The sequence below is a fragment of the Micropterus dolomieu genome, linkage group LG17 (assembly GCF_021292245.1).
Source record: "Micropterus dolomieu isolate WLL.071019.BEF.003 ecotype Adirondacks linkage group LG17, ASM2129224v1, whole genome shotgun sequence".
NCBI lineage: Eukaryota > Metazoa > Chordata > Actinopteri > Centrarchiformes > Centrarchidae > Micropterus > Micropterus dolomieu.
This window is the reverse complement of record NC_060166.1, coordinates 5,735,735-5,754,354: the sequence shown is the minus strand read 5'-3', so window position 1 is coordinate 5,754,354 and position 18,620 is coordinate 5,735,735. Positions and strand designations below refer to the sequence as shown.

General features: G+C 38.9%; 1 protein-coding gene across 3 annotated transcripts in view; it reads left to right on the top strand.

The window, feature by feature from the left end:
* The window catches only part of brip1 (BRCA1 interacting helicase 1), a 41,187-nt gene extending 33,864 nt beyond the window's left edge, over positions 1 to 7,323 (top strand). For all 3 annotated transcript variants that reach the window (XM_046074528.1, XM_046074527.1, XM_046074526.1), the window contains 4 exons: positions 4,777 to 4,889; positions 4,982 to 5,064; positions 5,187 to 5,471; positions 6,329 to 7,323. In XM_046074528.1, the coding sequence (XP_045930484.1) occupies positions 4,777 to 4,889; positions 4,982 to 5,064; positions 5,187 to 5,471; positions 6,329 to 6,753 (906 nt within the window). In that variant the 3' untranslated portion in view covers positions 6,754 to 7,323. The remainder of the gene's footprint in view (positions 1 to 4,776; positions 4,890 to 4,981; positions 5,065 to 5,186; positions 5,472 to 6,328) is intronic.
* Positions 7,324 to 18,620: the final 11,297 nt, after the last annotated feature.

The following is an 18,620-nucleotide window of genomic DNA, read 5'->3' as shown; positions in this document are numbered from 1 at the left end:
CCCCCCCCCCCCCCCCCATTTCTTCTTTTCATCATGAGCTTTGCTTGTTCTACCTTTTTTTCATTTCTGTAGTCATCTTTTCCTCTTCATATTATATCCTCTTTCAGTGGCAAAGGCAGTGTGACCCCAAGAGAAGCCCTGGGGCTGTAAAGGTCTTTGAGCTAATCCATTACACCGCTGGGAGTATAGGGACAATAACACTAATGAAAGTCATGCAGCTTGCCCTCATAGCGTGCTAAACCAGCACAGATACTGCTGCAGCACTGTCAGAGAGATAATGGGCTCAGATGGACAGAAAGACAGAAATGCATTGGCAATGCACATGCAATGGTGTAACCACTTCATTATTTATTTTTTTGTTTATTATTGACTGTGACACTGCACAATTAAAATAATTTCACCAGAGTTAGCTAGCAGCGAATTTACATCCATCGTCCCTGGTCAGGTCCCTGTAGGTAGGTCTGTGAGTGTGGGGAAAAGAGAAGTGAAACGGAAAGGAGTCAGATTCAATAAGTGAGTGAACACTTGAATAATGTTGAGAATGAAGTAGGCTATAATTAAAACGGTGAAATTAGAAACAAGCTAGTACAAATAGTAAAAACATGCCCGCAAACAATAGTGCTTTATAATGCTGCTGCGATTCTTTATGATTAGTTATGATGCTTTAAACACTACTTTCAGGCTTACAATGGTAAATGTGTGGTATGTTGTGGCACATTTTTGAGTGCCAACTATAACTGATAAAGTATTTGGCACTAATGCCACCAATTCTTCAGTTTGGAACCCCGCACCATAAGACCTAAGGGAGTGCTGCTTTCACAGGAGTACATTACCAGGTTTTCCGCACATCAAGGAAGTTGCTTAGAGGTCAGTGTGCTGGCCAGCGGTGCTGCTTGTGCACCCTCTACTTGTGCAATAAGTTTTTCCTCACACATTCCCATCCTGATAATGACTGATGAAGCCATTTGCTGCTTTTGCTTTTTCAGCTACATTATGCAACGGGAAACTCTGTTGTTTTCAAAACACCAAAAGGCTATATTGCATCTAATTTTAACAGTGCTAATGTGTGAGTGTTTCCTTTTCTTTAAACACATTTTTACCTGCATGAATGCTTCCTATTAACACCTTATCATATTTACACCATATGTCTCACACTGAAACTGCTTCCCTTAGTGCACTCAAGCACACATACACATGCGTGACATGTTCTTACATTGTCACTTCCATGCACTAGTGCTAACATGTACACATTCTCTTAATAGCACACATGGACCCAGACATATTAATTCATTCATTCTGTCCCACACTCACATGGCAGCACCCCATTGCTAGGATAAGAGGTGTAAGCCAAGCTTCTCTCCATTTAAACTGCTGCAGCACTTTAGATGCCTGCATGGCCAGCATTCCCAGACAGGCATAACTCGTAGACTCTACAGTGTAAGCACATAGCATGGCATTTTACTGGCCTGTTGTGTTGTTATTGTGACAAAGATCAAAGGTTGAACTTGAAAAGTCCTCTGCAGAGAAAGCCCTGCCAAAGGTAGTATTACATTTATGTTGAGTTTTTCCAATGGAGTGTTTTACAGTGAACAGTCACATCCTGCGTGAGTGAGTCAAACAATAAGTGGCTTTAACAAGCAATAAAAAGACACTTACAACTGATAAGGCATCTCTCTCCGTTTAATGACGGGCTCAGCCAAACTCTTGCTGCTGCCCTTTTATTAAAGACAATCACGAGAGCTAAGGCCTATGGGCATGTGAAATGGATGGAGAAAGGGGATTTTGGAGGAATGTTGAAGAGTTCATGGAAATCATCAAGAAGAGGGGATGATGGATGCTCCAGGCACACTCAAGACACTGTTCATTTGGCTTCATCAACTACTGAAGGAAAGCTATGTATCACCACTTTAGAAAGACGTCTTAGTCGACATCATTTTTTGTTGATGCATGCTCAACCCTTTCTTTACCCTTTACCAAAATGTAAATATTGTCACACAGTTCATTACTATGGCTGGGGACTGTTTACAGTTGTTTTGATACTATTATACTGTTGCGGGTACAACATAACTTTTCAACAAAGATTCCAAAACAATACTTAGACCAAGAACAAGACCTTATTCAGAGATATAAACCTCACTTTTTTTCATTTACAAAATGAGCCTCGGTGGTAAACGCTGTCTGAACACAACCAGCCTTACATGAACTTGAAGATTTGTTGAGGTTTGATAACAAGGTAGTCAAGAGCACTGGGGGTCGAGTCAGAACAAAGACTGAGTCTAAATGGGCTTCAGTCCATCTAAAGACAAAGACCAAATAAAAAAACAGTACTCATTCAGCTTTCTTCACATTGTTGTCTGACTGTTTTATCATGTTGACATTATAGTTCGATCAGATCGAATACCATGTATGGTGAGCAAACTTGACTTGGTTGAGAAAAACTATAGGTGAGACCGCACCACAGTAATTAGGATTCTGCGTGTAGCCTTGGTGTGAGCTGATCCATGAGCATGTCGGAAGGGAGTGTGATAGTCCGATGCCCTTGTGAGAGTGTGTACACACACACACACACACACTTGGACACTGTGTTGAAGACGAGCCACTCAGCTGTCAGCTCAGCCTTATGTGACAGATGAGGCGCTTAGCAATCTCAGTGACAGGCACAAGATGTCTCGGACTGCCAGGGGCGTGCACACTGACGCTGACGTGCACACACACACACCCTGTGTAAAATGTAGCTCAAACAAATGCGTTCAGCTGCGAATCATGCCTAGTGGTCAAATATATGTTTATGGGGATGAACAGGTAGCTGTAGAGGACGAGGCCAAAGCAAGCGAGTGATCTCCTGACATTTTAACTAATCCCTTCTAGCTTGTGGTTTCTTGCACATTTACAAGATTTGCTAGCAGCCAGAATTGGCTTTTTCACATATGCAACCTGTCATGTTCGATTGGACGATGACATGGTACAGACCAGGGATGTGATGGCTCGAACGCTGAAATGGACTGTGATTGGATTTAGATGACACCGCCAGCTCGGGGCTACTTGGCCTTTCTGTTGTAGCTGTGTGTTTAGGAGTAGATTCTTTAACTGCTCTGGTGTCTCATACATTGGCAAACATCTCACCATGAAGCCAGCAGCGTTAACAAGACTTCCTGTGACATGGCTTTATGAGTTGACTCCCATTGGCAGCCTGCACTGCTATTGTATTTTCACAGATGAAACCTGTGATTTTAAATCTCCAGACAAGCATAGGCCTACATCATACATCGTGGTTGTCAGTTGTTTGCATGCTGCTTAGGTGAGGTGTTATTAGTCATAGTCCAACTTTGGGGCGACATTTAGGATTTCCTGTGACTCCGCTTATTTGTTTATGTACACAAGCCCAGACAGGCCACAGTGGCATTGCGTGATGCACATGAGGGAGCAGGCTGTACCTGCCACAGCCCCGTGTTTGGTTGCTCAGGGCGAACACACGGTACCTGTCAAAAGCAGTTAAAGCCTCGTTCAGCAGCCTGCCCTGCATGGCATCCCGTCAGACGCCAGCTGAACTTTTCACTTGTCAATTCTGAAAGGTTAGCGCTAAAATCAGCAGCAACAGATTCAAAGGGATGGATGCTTTCCTGGCATTTTTGTGCAGGGATGCTTCATGTCACCTAGACCACCTTGTCGGCCCCCTCCTACCTCCACTCTACTCTGTCATGGCCTCTCTTTAGCCCCTCTGTTCCCCTTTCAGAACACATCTGTCTACAAGGGCAGGTAATGCCCGACCCCTCCAGGTCCTGAGTACTAGTTGCTTGGGGTTTAGTTTGCCCTAGATCCATCATCCACCACATGGTTTTCCACTTCATATCCAAGATGGATTCAATTAATTATCCATCATTAGACACGCATGAAACCCTCTTGTGCCAAGTGCCACAGTTACGGCTAACTTTTTTTTTCAGCAGTTGTTTGGTAGCCAGTAACTTATTTTTTTAAACTATGTTTTGCGTATTGTATGCTATGTTATAGCGTACAATAGAGAGATGGACTGGAGAGAAGCAGGGCAAGGGAGGTGACTTACAACAAAGGTCGGGGCAGAACCAAACCAAGACATGTCCACCGGGATGTCCTGGGATTCATTTTAATACGTCAGATGTCTGACAATGTATTGGTATCTGTAACGATGACTTCATAGTTGTTTGTTTTCTTGGGATCACTTTCTAAACAACAAATTGGAGTAATTGCTGAAATAGACTTTTAACTGCTGTTCCCATTTACCTTTTTAGTCCAGAACCAGAGGAGCAAGGAGAAAACAGATTTTAACATTTCTGTTAGTCTTAGAAATGTTTTGTAAATAAAGCTTTATCACAAAAATGAAGAGCTCTCAAACAACACTAAGAGTTGGCAAAATGTTATCGCAGCGTTTGTGACACATTTTTACCCTTCTAATCTTTACCAAAGTCTTTTGATATTAACTCCTCCTATGACTTTTTTTTACTTTAAATGTCTAACTTTCAGAACACACACACAGTTAAGAGCAGACCAGTGTAAATTTAAGCAAGTTTATCAAAATTAAAACATGTGATATAACTATTCATCAAAATATTATGTAAGCATTATTCTCTAAATTTTTACTTTTAAAAGTGAATCTTTGCTGTAATGTGTACCTATTATAAGTCACCTGACCAGAAAAACCAGAACTGTGTACTGGAAACAGTTGTGCCAGTTGTTTTAAGTTTGATGGGCATGCAGCCAATAGACTATCCCGTCTTTTAATATACTGCCCTGTGGTTTCAGGTGGAACTGAAGATGAAGTACAATGATCAGCACTGCAAGTCCAGAGGTCTTCTCCGAGGCCATCAGTGGTACGAGATTCAGGCCTACAGAGCTCTAAACCAGGCCCTGGGGAGGTAAATCTGCCCACTACAGCTAGAGTGTTTTGGAAGATTTACTTTTGTTCTCTCTGTCTTTTATACTTAAACCTTCAAACTTTATTTTACAGGTGCATCCGCCACAGGAATGACTGGGGTGCCCTTATTCTAGTAGATGACCGTTACAGGAATAATCCCAATAAGTACATCACAGGTGCTCAATATTTATTTGTAAAACTGCAAAGCCTATAAACTTGAACACTAGATGGCAATAGCTATCCACCGTAAGATTGTTGGTAGTGTTTGTTTCTGATGTGTGTGTCTGTGGAAACACAGGTCTTTCTAAATGGGTCCGCCAGCTCGTCCAGCATCATGACACCTTTACCAATGCAATGAAGTCTCTGGTAGCATTCTGTCAGGTGCAACAGAAGGTGGAGGCGGCCCATCTTTCATCTGTCATCACTCACTTACCAGAAACTGTAGAGAGAGAGGATCTGCCAAAGGCCTCCGAACCATGGACACCGGGCTCATGTGTCAAACCGCCTGAAGCCCAGCAGGACACAAGCCCCTCGACCTTCTCTGCTTTTTCACATAAGCAGTTGAAAGCTGAACAGGAAAAAGGTCAGCTAAGTTGAAGTTTTGAGAGAATCCTCATTCTCAAAAAATGGTTGTGGGGGTCCATGTGTCTTTTTTGTGCTATAGTTGGGGGCAACATTAACACAAAGAGTTAAAGTATCAGAAATGCCCGGGGACCAACAGTGACACTAGAACTACTAAGACTTAATATGTCAATTCTAGTGTGGGCTTTCATTCTGTCAACTCATAATAGTGATGTTATAAGGATGTCCCAGTTAGTCTAAAGTGAATAAAGCTGCTGTTTTTAATAGACAGCAATAAAAAGTTGTGTGCCATTTTTGTGCTCAAGGATGTCTGAGCATGACATCACCCTGAGATAATAGCCTGAGGTGACATGTTTTCACATTGCGAGCACCCATTGTCTCCCTACATGGTTTATCTGTTTGCCCAGTTGAATTCAGTGTGGTGGATAGGGGTGGTAGCATGGCAGTAGCACCTCCCCCCACACCACCCCCAGGCCCCCGCCCCTTATAGTTGGGGGTAGAAGTGTGTGGTGGTGGGGGGGGGGCAAGGGATCAGTTGAGTGGCTTGCCTCATTACTGTAAGGTCTTTTGCGTGCCTGAGTGGCGCTGGAGCGAGCTGATGAGCAGATGTTGGACTGTTGCTTTTAATTAAATCCCAATGACCTTTGTTTGGGCTATATTGAGCGTAAGCCCACATTTATCTTTCTTTTAGAATAGCCTTGGCAGCCATGGTAGTCTGCGTTGAAGTCTCATTTTTTAAATGCTTTTTTTGTGATGTGTTTGCTCAGTTAACTCTGTCAGACTGCAGTCAAATGCTAGGATAAGGTTAATAAATATCCTCTGTAAAGTAGTTTTGAATATTTTGTTTTCTTGATGCAGAATACTTGAAGACGATCCACAGTCCTCCAACAAAGCCCCTTGTGCAAACCCCCTCCTCCAAGAAGCCTATGTACCATATTTTCACCTCCAGAAAAACAACTAATGGAAAACAACTAACGGAAATGGCTAATCATTCTGAGCACCAGAAGAAACAGCGCATCTCCTCCACGCAACAGAAGACTGATGCGGCTTGTCTTAAACAAGGGGCTGGAGACCCTTCCACTGAAATCAAAGTGGAACCACATAGTCTGGCTCCAAAGCTTTCTCCAGTAACACCTCCCAGCTGTGAAAGGGAACCACACTCAGCAGACAGTCAAGAGGAAGATGAAGATGAAGAAGACCAGACTGTCTTTTTTACTCCTGAACTTTTTGAGGGCGAAGGCGACGAAGGCAGCCCACAGAAAGAGACTAAGACCAAATATTAACAGTAACTGTTGAAACAGATTGCAGTGCAATGTAAAATACCATATTCAGTTCATACCAAGTTTTCATATATCATCATTGGCTTTTGACAGTTTATCCTGCAGCGTCTCCTAAACACTATGTTGTAAAGTATCTATGTTACAAGTAGCCGACACACTCTTACCAAGCATGCAGTAGATGATGAGGCTTCAGCCATCTCAGATCAGCTTCTTATGCAGTGTGACAGCACATCTTATTAAGGCCATTACAGCCTGTTCTCAGTTAAAAAATGCATAACTAACCAACAGTATTGAAATGACAGCGCTGATTGAATGAGCATTTTAACAAATCATTAAAATACAAATCCTCAAACTCGTATGATAACATTTAGTTCTGTTTTAATGATGTGTCTAGGAGTTATGGGTGAGGAACATGTTTTAGACATGCCTGATTTAACCTAAAGAAGAGGCTGTTATTTTTTCAATTTCAATTATGTGCTGTAAACTTATTAGTGTGCGGATATGCATTTATTTTACGTTCAGTACAAGCATCCATATATATTCTGCTTATCACAATAAAATAATAATCTAGCATTTCTCATATTTTCCTTCAACCGCATTGACATGTTTCTAAATGGCCCAGTTTCAGTGGTGGAAGTATGAGCAACAAAATCTACCTAATGTATCAAAAGTACTCATGGTGCAGAATGACTCCTGTAAGTGTTGTATTTTTCTATTTTAGGATTTTCAGTACTGATGCATTGACTTGAAAGAGGTACTCATATAACTGGCAGTGGTTGAGATCATTTTAACAACTTTGAATACAGTACTAACAAAACCTAACAAAACCTGCAAAACCTTAATCTGAGTAGTAACTAGTAGCTCAAATAAATTTAGTGCTGTAAATAATACAGTATTCCCCTCTCAAATGTCAGAATAAAAGTACAAGTTGCATAATATGGTAGTACCCGAGTAAAGAAAAAGTATGTCAAAACTGTGCAGTATTTGAGCAAATACACTTAGTTACTTTAACCACTGCCAAATGTTTTTTCTCATATCTGCAGGCCTCTGCTTAGAAGCTCGAATAAAGACAGATACTATTTTATCGTCTAAAGATGTTTGTAATGTTTTGGCCATTGTTTATATCGGTGAGGGTAGACTAAAATATTAAAAACATATCTCAGTATAACAAAAGTTCACCCACAGCACAAATTATAGCCTCCAAAATTACAATGAAGTTGAACCAACACCTCCCTTATTATTCATCAGTTATGGTTTATTGCAGGGCTGTTAGACTGCATTAGTTTTAGCTAGGTAGACCTAATAAACTGGCAACTGAGTGTATATCTTCACATAAAAAGCTATACTACAGTAAATGTTAAAGTGACCAGTGAAATATCTCACATATAATTAATCTGAATATATAAAATGAAGCCAGTCAAGTACAGTGTTTCCATATTTGTAGTCATTAGATGTTGTTTCAGTCCTGAATAATTTACTGCCATTTAGATCTTAACCCTTTCTTTTGTACTTTATTTGTGAAAAAACAGTGATTATTTGTGACCTACGAATAGCATGTATGTGTAATCAGCTGTTTGAGTCTCAGGAGCTGCGGTCATTTAATCAAGCCAATCCTAAGTGCAGACTCATCAAACAGGCTAAGTTGAAGGGAGACAGAAAAATGAGATTAAACATGATTACACTGATGTGATTTGTCTCATTACGACGCAAACTTCACCAATGTGTGATTTGCGCAGATGAGCAGAGTAGACAAGTGTTCCATTAAAGCCTTTCTTTGCTCTCATCAGCAGCCTCCCCAAGACCCTTGTATATGTAATCGTGCATGACCACTCGTTAACATCATCAAAACACAGCGTGGAGAGGCCAGTGAATGTGTGTTAAAAGCACTTAATAGGGAGCCCACATTACTGAAAGACTCAGTAATGACTGCATTTTTCCCATTAGACTAATTCAGCTTTTGTCTCAACCCCAAATCATTAAAAGTACACTAACAGCATTTTATTATTATTTAAAAAATACACCAGACTTCACCAAACATGACAGAGTGGAAATGCAACAGAAAAGCACTGGAAATAGGAAACAACACTATTCCAGCCGTTCCAGCCTTCATTTGTGTGTCAGGTAGCGTAAAATAACTTGCCCACGGATATTCTGCTTACTTTCTAGTTCACTAAGACATGCTGTTGTTGTGATGTCAGCTATAGCAGCAGTAGAGTTGTGAGTACTGCTGTCTGGAGCTGGTGTGCTGGCTCTGGGACCGTCTCGTCCTCTCTGCATGTTAGTTTCACAGCAGCAGCTGTAGCCACAGTTTGCCAAAGTTTGCTTAGCTAACATTAGTTACATTCCTTAAGTGTTTTTGTTCGCTCTATATCATATCGTATTTGTCATGGAATTGGATCTCTCCAGAATTGCTTAACCCACCTTTAATTTCTGGCATTGGGAATGGCCAACACTCTCTCTACATACAATTTAAAGTAAAATTCAAACTTTCGCAACTTTTTCAAACAGGTACTTTGTCTGAAAAAGTTGGTTTCATATTGGTAAACTAGAACTATTGATTCCAACCAAGGGTATTTCTCCACTAGCGGGTACTGATGCAGCTGCCAGGAGGAACATGGAAAGATTGTGTGGGGCGTCAGCTAATGTGAAAAAAATAGAAATGATTTGGCAAATAAATAAATACACGTGTGTCTAGGAGGTAAATGTGCGCAAAGATGGGTTTACAAATATGTGTAAGGCTGTTCTTTAGTATATTTGTTGTTACAATAACTACAAAAAAACTGACTGCACAGGACATTCTCCCAGGCCGATATGAGATTTGCACAGTATGATGACCTTAAGCAAAAATATCACAGTTTCGTGGTATTGTGATTGCAGCTCTAAAATATGTTATTTTTAAATATCTGGGTAAAAACCATCAGCTTTTTCCCACTATACTATATATTTTATCCATTTTATGCAACAACATATACTACGGCTGCTAAGAATAATATCAAATAAAGCTATAAAATCTTGTTTGATTATTATTATTTCAATATTGATGCACATATGCATCAATACGGGGGGTATTGATGCATATGTGCATCAATATTGAAATAATAACATTCTGCATGTCTCAAGCTATGCTGCAGCTGCTGTATTTATGTAAACTAAAACTTAACTATAACTTTTTGACCAAGCTATAAAAGTTCAGAGATCTTGCTAGCAGAAACGCAGAAGATTTAACAAGCAAGGTAAGTGTTTTTTGTTTTATTTTTGCCTTTTCAAATCACAGTGAATGAACACACTATTTATGATCAGTGTTAATTGCTACTATGCTTGTCTTTTTCCTTGTATTGCAGTATTTGTAATTGTATTTATTCACATATACCTTTCAAGCATAATGGCACAGAATGCATTATAGGATCAATATAAGTTATACAGTAAATGTTGACACAGATCAGTGCTACCGTACATCTGCAGTGATGTTTTTTGCATTTAGTCTGTATTCTGCTGCACACAGATGCATATAGTGATAATGATCACCGCATTCCACATCCTATGTGAAAACAGTGAAAAAAGAGGGTGTGTATATCAGTGGTTCTCAAACTTTTTCACATCAAGGACTCCTAAACTGAAACATATTAGACCACGGACCTGTCCTAAGGTCCCTCATCTGATTGCACTTTTTCTTTTAGATGTTTTATTACAGAAAGGTTGTGAAACCTATGACCAAAATAGTCACACATTCTGTCCCCCCTGAAACCCTCTCAAGGACCCCTGGGGGGTCCTCAGACCCCGCTTTGAGAACCACTGCAGTATATGAACAGCCTTTTGTGAACAAATCTGTGAGGACAAGAACTCTTGACAATATTAGCGTTTGGAAACAATTTTCCACCCTGCGGGCAGTGTCTGAGATGAATCTGCCTGAATCCTGAGTGAAATGTATTGAAAATGTTATCAGTGACTCCTCAAACATGTTTCGTCACAGACATTTTTTAAAAGTTTGGATATAAAAAGAAAGTTCTGATACATGGCCAAGTTTTTTTGTTCTACTTACAGAGAGTCAAAGACCAGAAGTCGTGTTCTTTGGGACTCTGTTCTCTGTGTGAAAAGGAACTATTTCCTGTCACACATTTTTGGTTTCAAGGAAATCCCTGTCATGTTTCAGTTAATTTAACATGGCTAAATAAAATGAGTCAACCATTACTCATAAGTGAATGTGTTTCATTTTGGCAATGAATGAATTTTCCCTGTTTTTCAGGCACATTACTGATTACTACAGTGTATCTTGTAAACTTGTATTAAAAGTTAATTGTGGTTAAAACAGTTGCGCTGCAGGTCACTGACACTGCTCACTAGAGAGGTGAAATGTTTGGGTGTGAATGTTTCCTTTTTCCTTCCTTATTTATTTTGTTCACTCAACCACAGTACCAGGAATACAATTGTTAGCATCCGGTAGTATTTCCTGGCTTATAGAAAACTTGTTGTGTAACAGGAAGCCACTGTAATTTTGTTCCTTCCTTGTAAAACCATCATTAGTATGTCCCTAGGCAAGACATTTAAGTGTTGAAATGCTTCAGTGAGCCTGTCACTGTATCCGACCAAGAATAACATCATGTCAGTTATTTATCCGGCACTTTAAAAATGCAAGTACATTGCAATATTTACAAACCAGTGAATTAAAGCAGCAATTTAGAACAATGACTTAAGATCCTTATCAGATGAAAGTGGTTGCTTTTGGCTGGCTCCAATTTTTTATTTCTGACAGCATCACATAAAGTGGTGTAAAAGACCACGCATGCACAGCATATCAAAGCATTTCACCACAAATTTAGTTCATTTCAGCTTTCTTCAGCCCTAACGTGTGTTCTGTCCGGTTTTGTCCATAGACTGTATATAAAAAGGTTCTGTCCTGTCTGGCTTTCTGTACCTCCCAAATCTCAGGAAGTTGGCTAAAATATATATTAAATTGTAAATTGAATAGTTAAAAATTCCCATCCCTTGTGGAAACATGTTTTCATTGTCAAACCCATGTTCTGCCCTGGCTGGGAGATGAGTTGCAAAGATAGACCCATTCACCTGCAAGCACCTGTCTAACCCATGTCACTGTGTCAGGCTGGAACTGCTTTCTGAATACTGCTCATGCTGCTGATGTTTTGGGATTGTATCTAGACACTTTCAGAAAAAGACATGAACTATTAGGCAGTTCTAAAATGTGTGTGCGTGTTTGCATTAACACACAGCTATCTTTCCCAGTAACCACCCAGCTTGTGCTGAAACACAGGATTTTTTTTGTCTTGCCGGGAATATTTCTAGCTTCTGGCATGTAAAGCACAAAGTTGCTATAGGGTTTCTTTAAGTACCCCAGGCAGTATATGACTGTTGTACATTATATGCGACCTTCTGTTGGGAAGACCCTGAGGGCAGAACATAATGCTAGAGCCCTTTATGGAAGGCTCTATTTTTGCAATCCTTGATATCTGGACTCTAGAGAGAAATGAATAGTTAGAGGAAATAATTTATATAGATCGAGGGAGAATGGCCAAATCAACTAATGTCCTCAAAAAAAGAAAAATGAGCCATCACCGGCTGAAGATGTTCACTGGCTTCCTCTCAGCAAAGAACAAGCACATGAGGCGTAGTGCGCCCTTTAGTCTCAAAAACTGGACAATGTCCTCTGAATTAAAAATAAAAAGAGCGTGGATGGAATGAAGATAATGAATGGATGGTGCAAAATAGTGATGGTAAGATCAGAATCTGCCACAAACAGCATGACTCCATTGATTGATCCCGTTGTCTGAAAGATAAAGGCTGCTCCTGGTGGTTAAGGTGGCCCAGGGGCAAAAAACTATGCAATTCTCAAAATTCTGTGAAAATATTTTTACAAAATCTCAACAAAATCTAAAATGTAAACAGAAACCTCTATCTGATTTGACACAAAATACCTCAAGCACCTTTGCATGTGGCACCAGTTCTGGCATCTCAGAAACAGCTGAGGTCCTGGGATGTTTGCACACTGCAATGTGGCGGTTACTCAACCATGTGCCACAGAGGGCCGAGTGTCTGCGTACACAAACCTTCATACACTGGGTCTCCACGGCACACGGCTGAATACCTCTGGTTGAGGTTTTACAGAGGCTGGTGCAACAAACAAACTCAATCAGCATCGGTTAAGAGGTTAGAGATTTGCCTACTCCATAAAAACACCTTAAAAAGTCTTAAATCCCTGATTAAAACTTTTTTTTTTTTTTTTTTTTTAACTTACTGGCTTATCATATTTTCCCTATTGTCAACAAATCCCATTAAAAAGACCAAAACAGTATCGGGTATTAAGTCAATCTCTGGCTCTCAGCCGCAAGCCCATTGGTTCCTACTGGATTAATATGTGTGTTCATTCTAATGAAGCAACATGTCACCCAGTGCAACGGTGTGGCTCACTGATGTGTTTCTAATAGGTTTGGACAACAATGGAACTCTGTGGAATACAATACGTCAGGCTTGGGACACACTCACACACACACACACACTCACTCACTCACTCACTCACTCACTCACACAAAGTTTTTTTATTATTCATGGGATTTGTTAACAATAAGCAAAATACATATAATATCACCAAACTTTTAAAACAAAGTCTGCCATTAATGGAAGATATTTCAACTTATACCCAGTTGTAGTTTGGGCTATATTCCAGGGAATTAAAATTAGCTGTTGCTGTGAAGGTAAAGGTAAAAGACGGCCCGACCCAGATGTGATGAGATGCTGGACATCTAGCCACAGGGAGACTCACATTTAAATGTGTTGCAAATTTGACAGATGGAGGTAGAGTCTACACAACAGTGGATATGTATAAAATGTCTTCAATGATCCATGTGAAAAATTTAGGAGATTACTCAAGTCTAACCAGTTACATTAGGATAATGTTCAGATATGTAGTTTTATCAGGGTGTGTTTAACAAAGTGACTGTACTGTTTCCTTTTGTTGTTTGCCACTTGTACCTCTAACTTCTACAAAGTGGACACATGCTGTGCCAGGAAGCATATTTCAATCAATAACCACTCCCACCCCTCCATAATCCTATTTACAGTTGTAACAGAACAGAGACACAGTACAGAGTATCACAGCTTCTGGGAATGCTTTAGCTGTTTTTTTATTGCCTTATTGATTTGGAAAAGTTAAGTTGCCTTTTTATGATTTGGTTTATAGGCAGGTATCGCTTAAAGACATGTTTCAGTCGATATGAAAATGGTATGAACGTTTTTGATTGAGTGAATTTAATGTTTATGCATAGATTTTTCATTAGTTTTGGTTTTGTTTACTGAACTAAAATAAAAAAATGTATTATAATGAAATATTAGGGGTTACATTTCAATGGTTCATATTCATAGTGTCAGTCTGTATCGCTAGAGATCGAAAAAAGTTTTCCAAATACTGAGGAGGATGTATATCTATCTTTTTTCCTGTTATGGTTACAAATGGAATATAATTGTGTTTATAAAAAGTATACTTATAGTATGCTTGTCAGTTAATTATTTATCTGGCAGTAAAGTTGAGGAGCTGTACAATATTCACAGTATTTCACAAAGATTTCTAAATAGTGGAAATCTGTCTAGTTAATTTTGACTGAAAACCTAACCATTACACATGCTGATGAATATTAATTTAAATTTGTTTGTTATTGTTAAAACAATATTCCCTTATTACCCAATCCTTTTCTGTGTTATAAAATACTTTGCTTATTATTGAAGTTAATTATTGATTTCCTGTTCTCTGGGACAGTTTATGTTCCGTTAACTGTCACATTAAAGTGCAATTTCTGCACCAATCAAAACATTTAGAGTTGCCGGGACTATCCAGTAGTAACTGTCCTTTTGTTCCAGCCAATTTTTAAATGTCAAACACTCTGTTGAGATTATCACTGTGACCTGACAGATTAAAAAGATTAACCCTGATTGACTGATAAATTCAGTTTTAAGAGTAGCTTTCCAAATTCTGTGGTACTTTCAAATCTGAGCTATCTAGTCAACTCGGTGGCAATCTTTTTTGAATTTTTGGATGAACAAACAACATATTTTCTTCTGGACTTTATAAACCAGTGCAACACAAATGCATTTTTTCAGAATCAAATTACCTTGATGAAGATATATTTACCAAGCTACTGAAATATGCAAATACTTATTTATATAATATAATATTAGTTATTGTGGAAGTGTATTGCTTTAAATGACTTGATTAATTTACATTTATTGATGAATCAAGTGGGTAGCGCAGTCATTCAAATACAGACATGTTTCAGTCTAAAACTCATGTTCTTAGAGAGTTTCAGAGGCGAAAACACCAACAATATTTCCAAAATTAAAACTTGAATTGATGACAAAAAAAGAAACTTATATTAGGGTATCAAAGTGCTGAAATTTAGTTTCATGAAGTCACAGTAAGTATTTTACACTGGACCTGCAGTGATGTAGTGGGATATGCTTTATTTCTTTTCTTTCTTTTTCTTTCTCTTTTTTTCTTTTTTGCTGCAATTTTAGATTTCAGTAAATACTCCCATCTGACATCATGTTTAGAGAATGAACTTGTCTGTGAAATAGCCTTAACATTTTGACCATCTGGGTCACAGTGTGAATCTAACTAAGCCCACCGGCCAAACACACATCTCTGCCCCCCTCTGCCACGAGGGGGTTTACACTTTGGTCCACCCTTCACTGTTCAATTTGACAGACACCATATTGCACATACAGCTTTGCAGTCTGTCTGCTTGCAATTGCCAGACACCCAAACTCCAGTCTGCATGCAGTAAACACACTCCAACACTCTTGGCGTGGGGCATGGCACACTCACAACTTTGCTGGAATCATCGACCAGTGTCATTTTGACCTGTTAATCTCAATTTGTCATTGTTGTCATAACCCCACCCCCCATACCCCTCTTCCCTCAATCATTTATCGCTTTGTCAGCTGTGCCTAAACATGTCACTCCTCATCCCTACAACACCTGCATTCAAATCTTTATATCTGACCTGCCTTCATAATTGTGTATAATTACTGTAGAAGACATTACATTTAATAATTGTTTATTTTCAGATAATAGGAGGTCATGCACACTTTGTGTATTTTAATGTGCTTTGTTATAGCACAGATGAGATTGGAGGCCTGCAAGCTCTAATATAGTGACCTTTAATAAAAGGCAATCTTCATGCCCCAGTGAATTTTAAAGGTGATTATTTTCATCTGAGTGATATATTTGTTGCACAAAATTAATTCTGTTTTGTAGTTCAATTTGAACAGAAAATGAATGATTAAACCTGTAGTGTGAAATTTAAATTTATAATTTTTTTTACAAATACTGTATCGAGTTTTGTATCAGATTTTTAATTTGTACAATTATTTGTTTCCATAAAAAGGTAATGAATAATTTATCATTTTAATTTCTACAGAATGTAGCCTGTAAAGATTTATAGCCTAATGATAGGAGTTGAAAACTGTTTGTTTCAGATCATAAATAACCTCCAGTAAGAACAATTGTTGTTCAATGGAATTCCAAATAAAGTTAGGACCAGAAAGTGATTTTTTAAAACCAGACACTACATATAAATACATGAAAGTACACGTGCACGTGAAAATGTTACCTGAAAATACATACATATAAATAAAATTATATAAATTATATCTAATTCACTACTTCCTTACATCTTAAAGTTCATGCTATACATATACATATTTATTTATTTCTTGTAGTGTGTATATGAGAATAATATAATTTTTAAATCTCTGCTAAATAGCCTTTCTGAAAATCAGATTTCCCTAATCCCAATCACATTTAAATTTCAAAGGCCATCTTTTGTGACGAATAACATCAGATGGGAAATGAAAAATGCCTTGTGGCATTGCTGATGAAATGTATGATGTATATCCCATTAGCCTACATATAATGAAACATGCAAGATGTTGTGTGGAATGTCCTAAATAAAAGAAAAAAATGTTTGCTTCCTGATAGAAAACTGATAACATGTTTTATGACCTAAATAGAACTAACCATCTTTGGCCACAGTACATTAGGTGGATAGCTAATGAAATTGATTTCTTTAAGCTTGTGTAGCCTGATAAAGATTGCTTGACTGGATCATCTGGTAGTAGAGGGTCTTTCAATCTGTCTACTGGAGCAGCTGTTAGAAGTTGGCTTGAGTCATAGGTTTGGAGCTCCTTGGATAATAAACCCAGATTTCTTTCAGAGGGGCAGTGGAATTAGACACCTAATCTGCCTATGTGGTTTTATAAGTTGACTAATCTTGATATAGACATCCGTTGTTTGGGCTCATCTTAGTGTGCTTACACCATAAGCTGGTTAATGCTATAAGTGTGATTGTGGCAACCATTTGTCATCTGAAAGCCTGATGCCTTTTTGTTGTGCATATTGTGGTAAGGTCTCAGCAGGAGAGCATTAAGTTCTGGCAATTAGCCATTTATGCAACCTTACCCCGTTTATGGCAGATTACTGACTGAGATAAGGAACTCTGATCCAATAAACTACTTAACTTCTTTGTGTAGTATCATTTCGAAGTATTTTAGTAGTTGTTGTCTAGTTTTTTTGTACATTCATGTGTTTGTCCATACTGTAAGGTTATGTGTGTGTGTGTGTGTGTGTGTGTGTGTGTGTTCATTTAAAAGAGCAGTCTTTCATGTATAAATCTGTGCTTCAATATGTGAAAACTGGTCATCACCTACAATGGTTTCAACAGTCTTGTGCTGATTCTTTTTTCCCTTATTGATTTTTGAGAAGTTATGTCATTATCCTTTTTTAGATCAATATAGTTGAACTTTTTTTATTGGGGATATAATAAAATGTGTCACTCTGCCACATAAACCATTCGATAGCATTGATTTATCTTCACTAGACAGAAGTAAGAGTTAAATTACTCATACTCAACAGCCCTGTGTCTGCTGTGGAATCCTTCAGGTTTCTGGGATCCACTATATCCCAGGACCTGAAGGACACCATCATCAAGAAGGCCCAGCAGAGGACGTACTTCCTGTGTCAGCTCAGGAAGCTCAACCTGCCTAAGGAGCTTCTGATCCAGTTCTACATAGCCATCATCCAGTCTGTCCTCTGCACGTCCATCACTGTCTGGTTTGGATCTGCCACCAAAAAGGACAGGAGCAGACTACAATGGACAGTCAGGACTGCAGAAAAGATCATCGGTGCCAACCTGCCCTCCATTCAGGACTTATACATTTCCAGAGTCAGGAAACAGGCAGGAAACATCACTGCAGATCCATCTCATCCCGGACACAACCTGTTCCAGCTCCTCCCCTCTGGTAGGCACTACAGAGCACTGTACGCCAAAACCAACAGACTCAGGAGCAGTTTCTTCCCACAAGCCATCACTCTGATGAACAGCTGTAACTAACTCACAGTGTCAAGAACAATTGCTGTGCAATAATTCCTGTTTATTGGCTACCACTTCCCATTAATTTATTCATCATTCTCCATTTCAAAGCTGTTCTTTCTGTTCATATTGTCATAGTGTATATACCAAATCCACCTACCTCATGTACATAACTATGCTTTTATGTGTATGTGCACCTGTATATCACATCCACCTCCAACACATGTAAATAATAATGATAATAACAATTTACTCCTGCATACTTTGCAATCTGCTCATTGCATTATTGCACTATTGTCTCAATCGGTCTGTTTTGTTTATAGTGTGAATATATGTGTTCTCTATACTGTAGCCTGTGTTTGATTTTATTACTATATTATTGTGTTATTGTATTATTGTGTAAGTAAGCACATCGTGAGCATTGTACAATCCAGAGTCAAACTAGAGATGGCAGCGTTGTTGGGTGGTCATCCACTTTGGTTCAGACAGAAATATCTC